Here is a 19,166-nt window from a genome sequence, read left to right on the forward strand (position 1 = left end):
ATATAAGCTGCTTCCACTTCTTTTCAAGAATAAATATGTATCTGATAACAGAATGGAAGAAAGTGTTTGCAAACTATACATCAGACAAGGTGTTAATATCCAGAATATGTAAGGAACTCAAATAACTCAATAGCAAAAAATAAATAACCCAATTAAAAAATGGCAAAGGACCTAAACAGACATTTCTCAGAAGAAGACATATAAATGGCCAACAAGCACATGAAAAAATGCTCAAAATCACTAATCATCGACGAAATGCAAATTACAACCACAATGAGATATCATCTCACCCCAGTTAGAATGCCTATTATCACAAGATAGAAAATAACAAATGATAGAGAGGATGCAGAGAAAAAGAAACCCTTCTACATTGGTAAGAATGTAAATTGATACAGCCATTGGTGGAAAACAATATGAGGTTCTTCAGAGAACTAAAAACAGATCTACCTATCTCACTTCTGGGTATATACCCAAAGGAAATGAAATAAATATATCAAGAAGACACTGACATTCCCATGTTCATTATAATGCTATTCACAATAACCCAGAGATGGAATCAACCTAAATGCCCAACAGATGAATGGAAAAAAAAGAAAAAACTGTGGTATATGTACACAATGCAATACTATGCATCCATAAAAAGATGTGACATCCTATCATTTGCAGCAACATAGATGGAAGTGGAAAACATCATGTTAAGTGAAGTAAATCATGCACAGAAAGATAAACACTGCATGATCTCACTCATATGTGGAATCTAAAAAAAAAGAAGAAAAGTGGTTCTCATAGAAGTAGAGAGTAGCATAATAGTCACCAGTGGCCAGGAGGGGAGACGGGTTGGGGGAGGAAGAGAAGTGGTGGACTAATGGGTGCAAAACTATGCTAGGTACCCTAAGTGAATCATTGCATAATATATGCATGTATTGAAGCAACACATTGAAACATATTGTTTCAATACATACCTCACAGATATGTAAAAGTAAACGTTAAAATTTTTTAAAAAGAAAGAAAAATGCAGACTAAAAATAGAGACAATAAACTTAAAAACAAACAAAAAATGAATACATGCATATTTGAGGACCATCTCAATAAACAACTTGTACCTTTAAAAAAAAAACAAAATATATCTGACAAGAATTCTTAAGTACACAGCTAAAACAGTTAAGTTTATAAAAGAATTGCTGAAAGGCTGATCAAATCCATGCTCAAAGAAAAGATCCTTAGAAATAATGAATAATATTTTAGAAGATGAATTTTACTAAGAATAACTATAAAGCATATACTTAGGTCTAAAAAAAATTGTACAAAATATAAGATGTGGAAAGCCATCGTTTAAGGTAAGCACATGTGAAAGAAAAAAGGAAAATTTATCTGAATGCAAGTTGATGTGACAATAGTATAGTATAGCTACCAAGAATGTTAATGCTCTCTCAAAGTGTATTAGTTAAGTATCCAGAACAGATAAGTGCACTCTAACTAATCTGACTTCTATCTCATTCTCAGTTCAGAGCAGTATTTTCTAAGAGTGACACCATGAAGACAGTGCAGAAGAATGAGTGACAAAGACGGTGAAGAGACTGAATGTTAATATATTTCACACGGAGAAGAGAAACTACATGACAGTAGTTTTTAAATATGTGAAAGGTGATCTTTCCTATATTGTAAAATAGTGAAAACACCTGTTTTAAGGATTTAAAGGAATTATATGTAAAGAGCTTTGAAAAGTCCTAGAACAAAGCAAAGAGTCAAGAAAGCTAGTTATTTTTATTTATTTATTTATAAGTGCTTACTATGTGTTGCACTCTATTTTAACAACAAGCTTTCAAGAAGGTTAATAATCTAGAGAGAGTGACATAAACAAATAACATGGCATGAGAGGTCACAAGTAAGATACACATACAGATGGATAGAATAAAATGTGAGGTTTGCTATTTTATTATTATTATTATTATTAATTTTGTCAATATACAAAATTATGGCCAATTACTGATATGTTTGCTATTTTAGAAAGTGTGGTCAGAGAAGGATATTCTGATAGGTAACATTTGAAAAATACATAAATGCTAAGGGAAGGCAAGCTATGACAACATCTCAGCTGTCCCATCAGCAAACAGGCCAGCCAGTTTGGAGGAGTAAAGGAAGTGAGGAAAAGTGGAAGGCCAGATCTGACTGGCGCCTTGCAGTACTGATAAGGACATGTCTGAACTCTCATAGATATGAATTCAGAGAGGTTCAAAATAGGCTAATTTTTATTACTGTAAATAATACTCAATCCATCAAATTGAACAGCAATGAAGCACTAAATTTAAAATACTGACAATTCTAGAAGTGCCTATTTATTCAGTCTGAAATAAAAAATAATTGGTAAAAGTGAAATTACTGAGCCATAATTCTTCTATTATCTCAAACTGAAAGGAACACAAGAAATCAAAGATAAGAAATTTTTTACCCGAGAACAGTAGGATAGAAATCATGTATATTCACAGGGGAATGAGTCTAATAAAGAAGAATGATGTTGCTTCTAAAGAACCAAAACTAGCATTACAATGTTTGTTTACTAAAACCATGTAAAGTTTATGTGTTTAAAACCCACACTATGAAGTATCTAAAAGTTGATTTTTACACAAGAATTGCAGAACACTTTAAAAAATAACAGTGAGTGGATAATGATATGATGAATACCAAAATAACATTTACTCAGTGCTTATTGTGTGTCAAACATTATGCTGAGTACCTAAAAGCTTGACATGCATTATCTCATATAATTCTCTCAAAGTAAAAGCTTAGTGAGTTTAAACATTTGCCCAAAATCAAAGCTCATCAGTGATAGGACTGAAACTCAGGACAAACTGACTTGTAAGCTTGAGTTCTCAACCACTGGGCAATACTACCTCTCCTTTTTAGATGTTTAAATATACTAAGCTTTTAGTCACACCAGCTCTTGCTATTTTATTCACTCAGCAAAATATTATTAAGCTTATGGGAATTAACTTATTCTATATATTTGCTCAATTTTCAGTAAATCAGATTACACTTAGAACTCTAAGTGCTACATTTGAAATACAAGCTACTTATCAGTACTATATGCCATTTTCTTAAATTAAAAATGCAGAGCACAAAAAGCTTCCATAAAGAAACAGACATATTTTTAAACATGCCTTTTCTATTCTGCTCATAAATCCAAAAGTTTAAGTGGTCCAAGTTCAAATTCTTTCAAAAACCACATAGTTATAAAAATTAAAAAACAAAACAAAACAAAACACATCGTTATATATACAGACTCATTCAATATAAATGACCTTAGCACTGAGATATTTGAAAAGGCTAAAAACCAAAAGTTCTTTAAAATGCTGCTTCAGTTCTTTTACATGTTTGTTGAAACACTAAGCATTCTAAAGACATTTTATTCATCTTAAGGGGCACAACATAATTTAAAAGATTGCTTAAAAATAAGAAAATGCAATAAGCCTAATAATGTTTGTATCATAATCTGTGGAAAGCAACACATTCAAACTACAAATCTGAACAAATAACTTAGGCTGGAATTTTGAACCCGGTCATTCAAAGAAAAGCATAGTGATACAACAGAATGAAGGCTTGACCAAAAGCCAAGAAATCTGAGTTTCAGTCCACTTTGGCAAGTCAATTCACCTCTTCAAGGTTTTTCATTTTCTCACTGGTAAAATAGAGAGAACTAAACTAAGATGTCACTGAAAGGCCATGCTGGCTCTTTAATTTCATTTATATATTAGTACTTTCCTGTCAGGTTAAGTAATTAACATTCTAAATTGGCTCATATTCCTAACATGTTTTCTAGGAATTAAAGTTTAAAAGCTATAATTGATAAAGACTGTATTACCTTAAGTTCAGCAACTTGAGATGAAATATGCCACATAAGGCTTTCACTCAGGAACTTCATACCATACGGGCCGAGTAGTTCTGATAATGACCTCATTTCTGAAAGGAAAAGTAATTAATTTTATACTTTTGACAGGACAAATACTTTAAGAAAATGAACATTAGCAAAATGGAATGTCACACTATAGAAACAAATTTTTAATGCAAAATCCTGAGGAAAGTCTCTGGAATTAAAAAGCTAAACCAAAACATGGAAGTAATTCCAAGATATAATGTGTAATTATGCATATAATTGAAATAAAATAGTCACAACAGAATCAAAAGCCAAAATAATCAAGATAAAAGCAAAAGAATCAAGTTTTCTTCATTCTCTAAACCATGTTATAGTATTATTCACCTGATATGTCAGAATATTCCTCTGCATTGAATGTTAATTCATTTTCTGTGGGTAAGTTCACAAATGCTTTCATTGCAGGGAAATAAGCTATATGGCCATTGCTGACTTGCCTTAATAAGGTTTCCAAGTACCTAAGGAAAAAAGTAAATTTATAACCAGGAGAAATTATTATGGTATACATTTCTGCATATAATTTTAAATTGAGTGATAACAACACGAATGATTTCCTAAGTAGTTAATTACAAAGAAACTTTCTATCGCTTCAAATTTCTAAATGTGTTCCTTACCAATTTGTGTATAGACTTGTAATGGTTGGCTCTCCATGACTGTCTAAATGTTGTGTTTGTTGAAGAAGGACATTATTAAATACTCTTGTAATATCAATCTGCACATAGTTTTCTATTGACTGGAGTACGGTCATGTATGCTCTTACACTTGTTAGAAGCTCTGATGGTTTTGCAATTTCCTGTGTGGCTTGATTATACATAGTCATCCCAACAATTGACCTAAAGAAGGAAAAAATAAGACCTCTGACTTTTCTATTTATGTAAATAAGCCATTCAACCTACTGACATCTAAAATTAAATAAGCAATAAATTTAAAAAATAATTTGTTACAAAGCCATGAAATTACTGTCATTATCTTCCCATGAAACAACCTAATAAAAGAATGAATACCAAAAAACTAAAATGAAACAGGAATACAAATGATTAAAAATATTCTAAAAATATCAGTAACAAAAATGATTTAAGCATAAAAAGTCTTTAAAATTGCTTTAACATGATAGGTTGTACAACAAGGACAATGGACTATTTAATCCACAGCTTGAATTCATTTGGCACTGTTATATGCCATGAGTTTTTTAGCCTTTAAATAAGTTATCTACAATCCTCATATTTAATAAACTCTGTTATGTAGTTACCATCACCACCATTTCACAGATGAAAAAAACTAAGGCTCAGAACTTAAGTGAACTGATAAGGTCATTTTCCTTGGAACTGGTGTGTCTAGGATTTGACTCCATGTCTGCCTGACTTAGTGCTGTTTCTCCACAAACTGCATGACAGTCAAAACAAGGTAATAAACGAACAACTTTACTGTCCTCTAATCACTCACAAAACATAAAACACGGTTCAGTTTATATCCCAAGGAACTGTATAAACTTAAAAGGAAACATAAATTTTGAAAATACTTCCCCATACGATCTTTTCCTACATTGCCCACCCATATTTCACTTTCTTTAAAACTCCCTGAGCATTAGATATGTAACAATTTTAGACATGTATTTGTGGGAATGAATCCTTTAAGACAACAGACAAATCCCATCACTAGAAATAGGGCCAAAAGAGCCAACTCAAGATGAAAATTGTTATCCTTGTAGATATAGCCCCTAAGTCCTAAGACTGTGATCAGCAAAAATCAACCCACTAACACTCACAAGCTTTTTGTCCTGGCATAAAAATATTTCCCATGTAAACAAGTTGTTTCTTTTACCTTGATCCTAATCACTAAGTAGATGTTTGGTAAGAAGAACATTTGCTTCTCCATGGATTAACAGACCAGACTTTTTATAGAAGGAAAATGAAGGAACTGTAAACTCTGCCTTCCACCCACCAGTCTCCTACACCGCCCCAACCCCCTCCCCAATGAGAATACCAGAAGGCATAATGCTCTCTTGGTCTAAAAACTAAGGAAATTGGGTTTTACTGTCAGTATGCCTGCCTTGCTAAGAAAAGCAAAGGATAATCTTCGTTCAGCACCAGCCTCTTCTCTAGTCAACTGATGATTAACACTCAATTTTAACACTCAATTTAGTGCCCATTCATATACTGTGCTATTTTGTTTCTAATTATTGTAGTTTTATCTAACTATAGGTCTAAGCTTTATAAGCTTTATACTATTTCATTCTATTTACAGTACTTAACAGTGTGAAGTATATGGTACAAATATACAAACACTACCTGTTAATGACTACAGAAACATTGAAAAACCTTTGGAAAAATTTTGTTTTATAAATTGCTTTAAGGATTTCACAAAAAAATTGTCAAATAAATCAAAATTTTCTTTAATAAGTGTGTAACTTTGGAAAAAGGTTGAAGAAACATTTATAAAATTGAAAGGTTTCTGACTTACAACATACAATATCAACAACATGCTCTAACCAACTGAACTAACCCTTATCACATGCATATCATTTCAAGAAGTACATACATAACTTACAACATTCTAATCAGAATTGAGACCTTAAGAGTTTACAGTTCTACTGGCATACAGTATACATTTATATTCAGAGAAGATATGAGTTCATCTAGTCCTGAGGTTTTCAAACATTTGACTGTGACCTACTATAAGATATGTATCTAATACCACAATTCAGTATACACATACATATACATAACTGAAGAGTCATAAAACAATATTTATATTTACTACATGCAATACCCCGATTTTTTTTCTATTTTTTCTTCCTTCTTTACCTCCCATGTTTTTCTTTCTTTAAATGTTGACTGCAGTCTGCTAAACTGACTTCATGAGCCTACTGAGTTGCCACCTACAAGTTGAAATGCACTGACTTGCTCCATTCTTCTCATTTTGCCTATAAGGAAGCTAAGAGTCAAAGAGATTAACTCCCTTGCCTGGTAATACGAGTTAGTAATAACAGGTATGAAATAAGAATCTAGGTAATTTAAGTAATTCTCAGTTCACTATTCTTTATACTTCTCAGTTCATTGTTCTTTACACCAATTCTACTAAAGCTTATCCTCATAAAAGCCACTGTATAGATATTAATAATATAACAAATTCATTAGCTACACCAACAAACAAAAACAGTTTATATTTTTTCTTACTTAGTAAAGCGGATTTCCAGATGAGAAGTCAAATATTCTCGTGGGGTAAAGGTATGTTCCCATACCACCATGTTTGGTACATAATTTATAGAGAAACATAACTCAGAAAGTGCAGTGTGCAATTTATCAAGGCTGAAAAAAATATTAATAAATAGTAAATAAAATGGTCAATATTTCATCATAGACAGTACACAATTTTATAAACATATCAGACTTTATTTGGAGATAATAATTATAGAATTTGATCTTTTTCCTCTTCTAAATTGACAAAGTTCAAAACCTGTAAGGGTATAACTAACTTATAGAGCAATTTTCTAAAGAGAGCATCATTCATTTGTTTCTACATTCAGGTAATAATCACTATACTGAGTTAATATGCAATAGGAAGAGCTTATTCTACACTAATAAAAACAATCATTTCTAACTCCTGCTGTACTTTCTGTAATGGGAGAAGAAAAGAAGTCTATAAAATGGCAAGGGCTTGATCAACTTAGGAAACAAAAAGGTAAAAAATATACTTTAAACAAAAAATATTCACCCAATTGTTACCCCCTTATGCTTCCCCTCCAAACAATCAAACAAGCAAACAAACAGCCCTGAATTCTCCCTGGTCTAATATTTCTGTTTTAAATTAATGATACCAGGTATATTCTAATATATCATAACATGCCAAAATAAAATCTCAGATATCTGATTTTAAATAAATTGAAAATTACAGATTGCTTATAGTGTACCCTACAAAAGTTTTTAGACAGATTTTTGGCCTTCAGTATTCAGTATACAAAGACAAATATCATCTACTACATACATTTTTTTCTAAAACCCAAAATCTATTATTTGGGATGAAATAAGCACTAACAGGCTAATCAAGCTCACAAAGATTAAAAAAACATGGCTAGAAGATGAAAAATATATAATTACTAACTTTTCCTCAGTACAAATGCCACAGAAAAAAATGAAAAAAAAATCTACCCAGTCAAAAAGATATAGTAAAAGATGGCTTACTTGGTCACTACCAGCCTGTTTTTCCTCATGCTCTCAACGCCTGGTTTTTCCCTTTCAGGTTCCCCTTTCTTACCAGTCTGTTTTTTCGACTTCTTATTCACTGCTTGACTGATGGTTTTGGCACAATGTTTGGGCAGCAACTAAATTTAGAAAAGAACGAAATCTTCTATTAAACCAATTACTATGAAAGCATAATCAACTATTCAAGTAAACCTTAGCTGAATCCAGACTATGCAGCAAATATCATGCTAGCACTAAGGACAGAGAATAAGTGAGATGCAGAACTTACCTAGCTAGCTTGGGTAGCCCACACAGCTTGGTGGAAAACAGAAATAGGTAAATCTTGTTTGAACAAACACTTCATAGAAGTTATATTAAAGCCTATTTAAATTATTATTTAAAGGATAAATAAAAATATACCAGGCAAGCAAGGAATGAGGAAGAACATTTTACTAGAAAGATTAAATGGCCTATGAAAACAAAATTATGTAAAAACACAATACGTTCAGCGTCTAGTGAGAACTACTAACTGGTAGAGTGTAAAGTGCAGGGTAAAATAGAGAGGTTTCAGCTATTAGAAATGGCCTTAAATGCCAAGCTATAGATTAGATTTTAAACTGCAAGCAAACTTAAAGACATTGGCAATTTTTAAAAACAGAGCCACAGTATGAGACATTTTCTAAAGCTAACTCTGACACTAGCCAAAGAAAACAATGAAACAAGGAAAATGGTTACAGGGAAAACCAGATCATAGAGCTGCTAGAAATAATTCAGATAAGATATGAAAAAGGAGTATGAAATAAGGCAAGTATAATAAAAATTAAGACAACAGGCCAGATTTGAGAGAGACTTCTGAGATAAAGTTAGCACGATTCTGTAACTTAGATGTGATAGAGGCAGTAATTAAAGATGACACAAAGGTTTCTACCTAACACACTCTAATACCACTGATAAAAAACAAGGTACAAGTGAGAAATGATTCATTTAGTTCAACAGGCACCATAATAGACAAACAAGGAATGGAAAAGAACATTTTAAGTAGAAAGAGAGATGCACTGTACAGTTCAGTAGCCACATGCCATAGAGCACCTGAAATGTGCCTGGTTCAAACTTAGCTGTGTTGTGAGAGCAAAATATGCAGATTTCATAGATTGAGTATAAAAAATATAAAATATTTCATTAGTAATATGTAATCATAAGTAATCATATTACTAATGAAATATTTTATATTTTTTATATATTTCATTAGTAATATGATTACTTGCTGGAATGCTAACATGTTTGGATATACTGATTAAACAAAATACAGTTTAAAATTTAGCTTCAACCGTTTTTTTTACATTTTAAATGTGGCTAATGGAAAACGTTACATTCTATATGTGGGTTGCATAACATTTCTCATGAACAGTGATGGGTCAGAGAAAGTGATCTAGTCATTATACATAGATGGTAACTAAAGTCATGGGAGGGGACTATATTTTGAAAAGAAATGAATTAAGAAATTATATTGCATTTGTATTGTGACAGATGAAAGTTTCTAAGGAAATGTTCAACTTCAAGAATATTAAAGACAGCAATGTGTTGAATCTTTGTAACTCCTGAAATAAAAACAGAGCTACTGGAGCACAAAACCAAAATCTGTGATTAACATTTACCACAAAATCAAATTTAAAATATCTTCACAACCACCAAGATACAGGTGAGTGGTGACAAACTACAAATTTGTAAACATGATCAGCCAGAGGTCTCTGAGGTGTTTAAAGGTCTCTCTTTCTATTGCTTAGAATGAAATCAAAATTGAGCAAGATAAAGACAACACAGATGAAGGAAAGAGAAGGTACAAGTAAACATGGGGGAGGAAAGAGTCAAGAAATCTGGAATAGCAAGTAGTCATATTTGTAAATGCCAAATGCAAACAGTAGGGCAAAATTTGGCACACCGTCTATTTTTGTAAGTAAGTTTTAATGGAATGTAGTCACTCATTTGTTCACATATTGTCTATAGTTGCTTTCCCACTATAATGGCAGAGTTGAGTAGTCGTGACATAGACCATATGGTGCATAAAACCTAAAACACTTTCTAGCCCTTAACTAAAAAAGTTTGCTGATCCTGTACTAGAAAGTGCGCTTCAGACAATAAAAATCACTAGAGAGATGCCAACATACGACACTGTTGGGAACACCAAACACATACTTATTTGTAGAAATAAGAGTAAATGAATGTTAATAAGAAGAGAGTAGGACATGTAATGTCTATAAGTTTAGTGTGGTACAATTATAAAAAAGATGGGAGGAATACAGAGAGCATATGTAAAAATATTTTTTAAACTTTTCTCAATAATTATACATTGGTGGTGTCAGTATTATTATGATGAGACTATTTTGTATGTAATATTCAAAAAAGTAAATGTGTAATTATGAGAAATTATAATTCTTCCATGATCTGTGTCCTTGAAAACTAGATTCTCAATGTGGAAGAATGATGACATGAATGCAAAAAAGAAAATAACGAATCTTGTAATCCTGATTTTGAACTGGAGATATCAGTATGAACTCATGAGTGATAAGGAAAGAATGAGTCCTGATGAGACATGAATAAGTCCTAATGAGGTCTAGATGAGACCAATAAGCATCCTTAATGTACAGATCTGGGTCTCAAAATACCATTCCCCACTAAAAGAAACCAGGAGAAATGGCTGATTCCAGGTCTGAGTAAGAATATGTACAAGATGTGGCTCATATATCTTGTTATACCAAACAGCAAGTAAGCTCTCAAGTGACTAAAAGGGCTCTCACTGGCCAAACATGGGGCAATGTGAGTTTCAATATAGATAACAGGTATCATGGGTTGAAAATCATAAAATATGTTTAATTCCAGGAGTTCATAACATAAAATAATTTGTCACCTAGAAAATAAAGGCAAAGAACCAAGCATTTATTTTGCCTTTCCAAACTGCACAACTGGATAAATAAGTAGTAGATGAGGGAACCTCTTTAAAAATGTATCACAACTAATGTACATAAAAGAACTGATAGAATTAGAATATTTTGCAACCACCAATGCAATACAGTATTCCCCCCTTTTCCATGAGGGATACGTTCTATCTTAGAATATAGATATTCAGGCAACCCCTGTGGCTGCCTGAAACTGCAGATAGTGCCAGGCCCCATATACACTATGTTTTCTCCTATACATACACACCTACGATAAAGTTTAATTTATAGATTAGGCACGGTAAAAATTTAACAATAATAACTAATTATAAGTAGAACAATTAAACAATGTATTGTAATAAAAGTTATGTGGATGTGCCCCCCCCCCCTTCTCAAACTATCTTATTGTAGTGTACTCACCTATTTTCAGACTGTGGGTGACCATGAGTAAATGAAAGTGCAAGTAAATGAAAGCATGGAAAGTCAAACCAAGAAAAACGAAATTTTGGATAAAGGGGAGTCTACTGTACTGGAATCAGGTACTACACCACCACACACACACACACAAATCACCACCACCACCACCATCACAACTAGACATTATGTATCTCCTGATGAAAGAACACAACCATTACATATAGTCTTACCAAAAAGTTTACATCTATAAGAAATACCTTTTAATGGAGTTTCACAGCAAGAGGTAATGAGGTTTACTGGGAATTTGCGAATAAAAAACTGGAAAGTAAAATAATAACCTGCTAACATCATTTTCTTGCCTAACACACAAATTTAAATTATTACCTGGTCACTAAGAGTACACTGTTCTGTGCAAATATCAGTGATGAGATTTCGAGCTTGTTTGGCCATTTCATCCAGGAACATATTACATAAGGAAAGACTGCGATCTCCAATATGATGTCGCTGTTAAAGCAGAATAACAATAATAATCATAAATAATAAAAGAAAGTAGTCTGAATTACAACACTTTTTAAATAAATGTGGAAAATTAGGTTAAAGCACTATTCTGCAATAAAGAGTGGGAATAGGGAATATTACAAATTTTCTTTTTTTAAACCATATTTTTTTATTTGTGCCAGTTTAAAACTTTTAAAAAATTTATTAACATATTCATTCTTACAAATCATGATATTTCTTTATGCCTTTTACCCGACCTATCACTTCCCAAATATAAATTTCTTTGTCTCTTATAAACAACTAACTGTATTTGCACACAGTCGACATAAAATAAGCACTTGGTGATTATATAAATAATGTACAATTGGGAAGAATCCTGAAAGAGCAGTATTTTCCTTAACATAAAAAACCGTATTTAATTGAAAATTCCACAAAGTCCTATATCCAGTTCTTAAAATATTAAACCTACAATGTGAAAGAACAGATTTAGAGTAATGTTTTCCAATCTTATCTCATTTTAAAATTTACATCTAATATACAACAACTTTGTGATGTATAAATACAAAAGAAGAGCTCAAAAATTAAAATAAAATCATTAAAAATCAAGTCAGTAAAACAAATCACAAGCCATTCAAATCTCTAAAATCAAACACTCCTCCCACAGTGGGCGGGGGGCACAAGGTAGGGAGGGAAAGCTGACCATTCATTCTTTAAACACATGGGGGAAATAAACATTATATTTTTAGAATATCATATATATATATATGATAGGCACAAACACACTCAAATCTACCTATCTCTAAGGGATTCTATTATCTTTTTAGTTTGGTGGGTTGCAATCATTCCATGGGTTTTTCCTGTCAGTGGTAACTGGAATGTTGAGTATATAATGCTGTAAATTTTTGCACTACACATTTGTAATAATTTACAAAGAAATTTTTCCTTCCTTGACCTTCCATACTCATATAACATATATAGAGAAGACATACAGTACTTCTATGATGCTGAAATAAATATAAGGTACATAAAATATAAAAATACTTGAACATACAAATAACTGTTCCAGATCTATCATGATACCTTATAATGTATTTTATTTAAAACTTTAAGAGGAAGCCAAACTAAAAGAGATTTGCAGCCAAATATAAACTTTGGTCCACTTTACGAAAGATTTTAATTAATAAAGGGGGTGGCCAGTTGGCTCAGTTGGTTAGAGTTCAGCATTGTAACACTAAAGTCAAGGGTTCGGGCCCCCAAACTGGCCAGCTGCCAGGAAAAAAAAAAAGTGTGTATTCAATTCGTAAAGGTACTATTTAATCAAATTCTGACTCTTGTATCAAGCATATCCCCTTGCTATTAATTCATCCTGAAAAAATACTGAATTAGGATGCTTCAAATTTATTCTTTGCAGATATTAACTTATATAAAAATACAGATCTGATTTTACTACTCCTCTTCAATAGTTCAGAAATGCTGAGACTGAGGGACAAAAACAATTAACGTTTTTTGTCATACAAGTTTCTCTACTATCTGCATTCTGTCTCTTTGTGCAGCAGTGTTAAGAATAAGACTTTAGGAGGACAATGGCAGAAGCAGAGAGACCACTTAGGACACTATAACAATAATTCAGGCAAAAGGTGGAATCCATTTAGAGTACATACAAAGAGTATTGAAAATCTGAACTACCACAGTAACAATAACAATGGAAAGTAGGACAATGGACTCAAGAAATGATACCACATAAATAAAACAAGGAGGACTTCATGTGTAATTTAATGAGAAGGATGAGGAAAAGGAAAAAGTTAATATTATATTAGGTGTCAAGCTTAGTAGAACAAAAATCTATCAAATCTACAAAACCTATAAATCTATTAAAATTGTTGCTATTAATACCCTTACAGGTATTAATTCTAAAAATATTTTCTAATAAACTTTCTGTAGGCTAAAATCTGTCTAAAACCTTGCTTCCCATAGAATACTGGCATATAGGGCTGACCCCTTGGCACACTCAGGAGAATGCGGCGCTGGGAGCACAGTGACGCTCCCGCCGTGGGTTCAGATCCTATATAGGAATGGCCGGTGCACTCGCAGGCTGAGCACGGTGTGGCCAACACCACACCAAATGTTGCGATCCCCTTACCGGTCATGAAAAAGACAAAAAAAAAAAAGAATACTGGCATATAATCTGCAATAGATGTTACCTAATGCTTAAAGATATTGACAATGTTACTGCTATCTCTAAGTTTCTTTTCTACAAGTTTTGAAGTTCTAAAGGGATTAAACACTAAATTAAATTATAAAAACATACATTATTTAGTTTTAATATACATTCTTATTGCATGTAAGATGATATTTCTTCTTTAAAGATTAGAAGAAATACTGAATACATTTTTGATAGATACTTAATATCAATAAAACTGAGTAGTACAATTACTCAGTAATAGTTGTGTGTGTGTGTGTGTGTTTGTCTCACAAATATCAGCAAATATGGACTTTGCTTAAGAGATCTATTATATTAACAGGTAAGTGAAATCTTTCTTTGACTTGTTCATGTTTACTCAGCAATTTGTAAATTCAATTTTCAAGTCCTTTCAACGATAGTTTAAGAGGAAAAGCATACAAAATCAAATACTGTATATATCTTTACCATAAATATTAAGACTCATATCTGACCCACAATTTATTTTAATAAAGGCAATTCCAAGTGACTTTGTGATATGTCCTTATATATATGTATATATGTTTACCCATCCATCCACATATATATCTATTAGACCTATCTCATATTTATTCAAGCATTTTTCTGATTCTACATAGAAATGCATTAGGTGAGAAGTTAAGTTAGGTAATTATGACTTTGTGAACAACTGATTAGCCACAAATTTGATCTAGTTTACTTTGCATATCATATCAATCACAGTACTACACTGAAATTACCTCTTCTGGACACAGTTCGTGTGTGCAACTCATAAAATGAGTGCAAAGTAGAGGAAATGCAATTGAGTATCTGGACTGAGAGGGTAGTTCCAAACACTGTTGAAACATCTTCTCAAAAGCACGACTATAAAAACTATGTAAGGAAGAAAATTAAAAATTAGAATCACAATTTTTATATTTTTCATTTTCTAAATAAAAATTTTCCAATTCAATACCCTTATAGTTAATTTCATTTGATTCAAGTGAATGAAAGTTACCAAGTGTTAGCATTTATTCCTTTAAAAAGAAAATAGTCATTTTCCCAAAAGGTACCTTTTCTATGCCAATAATCATTTTGGAGTGATAAAAATATTATTTGCAAAATATTAACAAATATTTTAAATTAAAAACTTACACAGAAAATAAATAATATCTATGGTGCATGAATACATAACATTCAAATCTTACATTATCAAATTTTTTTTTTTTTTTTTTTGTCTTTTTTCGTGTCCGGCAACGGATCGCAACCCTCAGTGTCGCGCCCGTACCGGACCGGGACCGGCAACGGGATCGCAACCCTCGGTGTTGCGCCCGCACCTCGCTCAGCCAGTGAGCAGGAACTGGTCTGTATGTGGGATCCGAACCCTCGGCGGGAGTGCTGCCGCGCTCCCAAGCGGCTCACTGTAGCAGTGCGCCACCGGGCCGGCCCTTACATTATCAAATTTCATCAAAGCTAGGTTACTATCAATTGTAAGAAGTACCATTATTTTACATATTCTAAGAAAAAAAAACAAACCAGTTAAATAATCATACACCATACATTTTAAATTACACTCAGATTGCAGATACAAGGGGACTTGAAAAAGTTCACAGAAAATAAAATTAAAAGATAATACAAATATTTCCATGAACTTTTTGATGTACCCTCATGTGTTAAATCTAAATGTAAAAGAATATGAATCAATAAAATACAGCATATCTCAGAGCAGTAAGACAAACAGAAGGAGTAAACGTCTTCACTTTGGATGTCACAGGCAAAACAGAATGTGACTATGAAAAAATATGAGTAAAAATTAAGTATGACTGAAAATTACAAATTTTAAATATTACTCAAAGTGCTTTTAGTTCCAAGAAAGGGGAGAGGACTTTCTAATTGCTATATCCATCTTTTGCAATAGGAACCTTTCCATAGTTAAAAAATAGCTAAACATAAAATGTTCTATTTTCTTTCTAAGGTCACCTCCGGTTCAGACAGTAGTATAAGGCTCCAAGTAATCTTAAAAATTTTAACAAATTTGATATGCAACGTATCTAAACTTAAAATAGTGTATTTTCTGATGCGTTTAATTATTTCCGTTAAGAGGCATGTCTTTTCTGCCTGGTGATTTGGATTTCTTCTGCAATCCTGCTATTTAAAGATATCCTAACAAACTGCCAAAGTCAATGTAGATTGGGTTATTTTCAAAAATAAAAGCAATGACAAGCTTTTCATAATGAACTCTATTCAATACATAGAAACAACTATCACTATCCACTGAGATTATCTCAGCGTTTCAAAAATAAACTGGTTATTCCAATCCACTTAACTAAAGGTTAAAAAAAAAAAAAAAAAAAAAAAAAAAAAAAAAAAAAAAAAAAAAAAAAAAAAAGAGCAAACAAACAGGAAATAGAGTTGGTATCATATGTTTTGGAGCCAGAATACTTGACCCCACTGTTGATTAGTCTGATCACAATCAAGTTCTCTTATTCATTCAAACATTTATTAAATACCTACTGTTAGACATTAAGGAAACAAAAATATAACCTTCCATGAAGGACCACATTTTCTGGGGAGGATGAAAGGGGAGAAGAGTAAACTACTAAGTATAACAAAAGAGGTCATACAGAAACAAAGGACAGTGAAGCTCACTGCAGGGAGAAATCACCACATCATCATAATATTAATACTGAATACTATAGAAGTGAAATTACTAGGCATTTTAATTCCAACACTTGCTGTATTTGACCTTGATCCATAACGTTTTTTACCCCTTTGTCATGCAAAGGAGGGCCTTAAGGTAATTTGAAGTGACTGTTTTTCACCTCCTCAAACAAAACATAAGAAACAAAATTTGTATCAATAATAGTTGCTCTTACAGAGAATTAAAAATAGACATAAAATTCCAACTTGGTAAACTTCTTTATGTTGGCAAGTTTTTACAAAAGTCCATTATTCCCTTTATTAAGAGTCTAGTATTGAACTGTCTTAAGGTCTATGCTAACATAAAAACAATCAAGAAACAAATCTTCAGATACTAAAAATTTCAAATCCAGACTTTAAAAAAATTACAACATACCAAAATATGGAAAGATCCGATGTTTCCACCAACATTTCCACCAAGGAATCTACCATTTTTGTATGAAAAATTATTGTATTCATCATTTTTCCAAGCTCTCTGTGATCTGCAAGGCTAAGTGAAGCCTTAGAGACACTAGTATATGCCTGTAAAAGTACAGCAAAAAACAAAACTAATTAGAAAGATCAATGACTTTACACTTGTCATTCTATAGAAAAAAGAAAACATTACTGAAAAATATCTTTATTAAACTCTTTATTGTGACACTGTATGAGTTAGATCATTTAAAAAAATTGTCTTTAGTGATCCTAACTTGAAATTCCTGTAAGAAGTTATTTAAATAAACAAACTGAAATACTAATGTCCATAAAACAGAATGTATATGGGTCATTCATCCTAACCACAAAGCAACTGAAGTTACAATATCAAAAGTATAAAACTAATTGTCATGTTAACCCTACCAAAAGAAATTTTCAACCTAGTTCAAGAGAAAAAACATACAAAGAAAACAATCAGATGAAAGTAAGAATTGAATATGTTGATTCAGTGAGGTTTTAGATTATACTGAATCACTAAAAACTAAACAATGTATATAATATACTAATCTGACGGATTCTAGAACAGTACTGAAGATAATACAAATTAATGTAGATTAGCCAAAAATGTGATAGGACTTAACCAAAATCAACAAAATAGGTTGTGGAGAAGGAAATTCCACGATTGGGATGATAAATCACAAAGAACAGAATCACGTTCATGGATAGTTGACATTTCAGAAGGGTGGAGAACAAGAACAGGAGGAGTACTTATAAAATAAATACTGTTCATAGCTGGCTGGTTAGCTCAGTAGGGTAAAGCATAGTGTTGATAACACCGCGGTCTACGGTTCAGATCCCCACAACGGCCAGCCACCAAAAGAAAAATACTAATAATGATGATAAATATTGTTCACTATGGCTAGAGTTTGAGTGGAAAGAAGAGAAAAGAAACGGTAAAAGATGAGATTCAACCAGATCATGCATAGCCTTGCACATACCATGTTAAAGTATTTAAACTTTTTGGTGAGCAACTGAGGATTCTGTGTGATGGCCAGTTTTTGTTTTAGCAAGATGGCTCTATATAGAGACGGGAAAAGGGGATATGGGGCCAGAAAGGGAACGGGAGGCAGAAATCTGTTAGGAGGAAGTGGTGGCAATAAGTCAAACAGGACTATGATGGTCTGGTCTAGAGTGGTGGTAGATTAAAAGAGTTGGGAAATGTCTAGATGCAGTAGGCAATAGAAGAATTATGGATGATGGCCAAGGTTCCAGCTGTTGGGAGACACTCTTTCATGGGTCTCATGTGTTCCTATACATCTTGCTAGGTATGTCAAGAATGCAAGGCCTGAACCACTCATTCCCCAAGCCAATTCTTAGGAGTGTATTGCAGCTATCAAGCTTGAGGGTTGAGATAATGTCTCCTTTGGAACAAAGAGCAAGTATGCTTACTGTTGACAATAGAAATGAGGGTTCCTCAAACTCAGTGTTCCTTAGCTGCATTACATACATAGCATTCATATGTGTACCTCTGTACCACCCCTGCAGGACTCAGGGACAATGGGAAAATGATGCATATATGCTGATGCTTATGCTGTTTCCTGTGCAGTGAATAATTAAGTCCTTTGTCTCTGGTTCAGAAGCCCCAAGTCTTATACCAGTATCCATGAAAGGGTAAGAGACCAATTTATTGCCTTGTAAGTAGAATAAAAATTAAATCTCAAACCCTACAATGACAAGGAGCCATTAGGTGGATGATGTTACATTCACTGAGATAGTAATATTACAAGAGAAAGCAGAGGCTTGTATTTTATTGTTTTTGTCTACCAGGAAAGGCGAGGGAATGAGGAATAATGATAGCAATAATCTGATGGCAAAATACACCCTGGACATTTATCGCAGACTAAGTCTAATTCGTTTTA

General features: G+C 32.6%; 1 protein-coding gene across 1 annotated transcript in view; it reads right to left on the reverse strand.

The window, feature by feature from the left end:
- Positions 1 to 19,166, reverse strand: part of NCKAP1 (NCK-associated protein 1) — a 101,015-nt gene that overhangs the window by 24,368 nt on the left and 57,481 nt on the right. The window contains exons 18-25 of the mRNA XM_008565727.1: positions 17,210 to 17,355; positions 14,895 to 15,027; positions 11,844 to 11,963; positions 8,110 to 8,249; positions 7,105 to 7,236; positions 4,543 to 4,761; positions 4,256 to 4,386; positions 3,860 to 3,957 (exon numbers count right to left, since the gene is read on the reverse strand). Of these exons, the coding sequence (XP_008563949.1) occupies positions 3,860 to 3,957; positions 4,256 to 4,386; positions 4,543 to 4,761; positions 7,105 to 7,236; positions 8,110 to 8,249; positions 11,844 to 11,963; positions 14,895 to 15,027; positions 17,210 to 17,355 (1,119 nt within the window). The remainder of the gene's footprint in view (positions 1 to 3,859; positions 3,958 to 4,255; positions 4,387 to 4,542; positions 4,762 to 7,104; positions 7,237 to 8,109; positions 8,250 to 11,843; positions 11,964 to 14,894; positions 15,028 to 17,209; positions 17,356 to 19,166) is intronic.

Source organism: Galeopterus variegatus, unplaced genomic scaffold, assembly GCF_000696425.1.
Source record: "Galeopterus variegatus unplaced genomic scaffold, G_variegatus-3.0.2 Scaffold202, whole genome shotgun sequence".
Classification (NCBI taxonomy): Eukaryota; Metazoa; Chordata; class Mammalia; order Dermoptera; family Cynocephalidae; genus Galeopterus; species Galeopterus variegatus.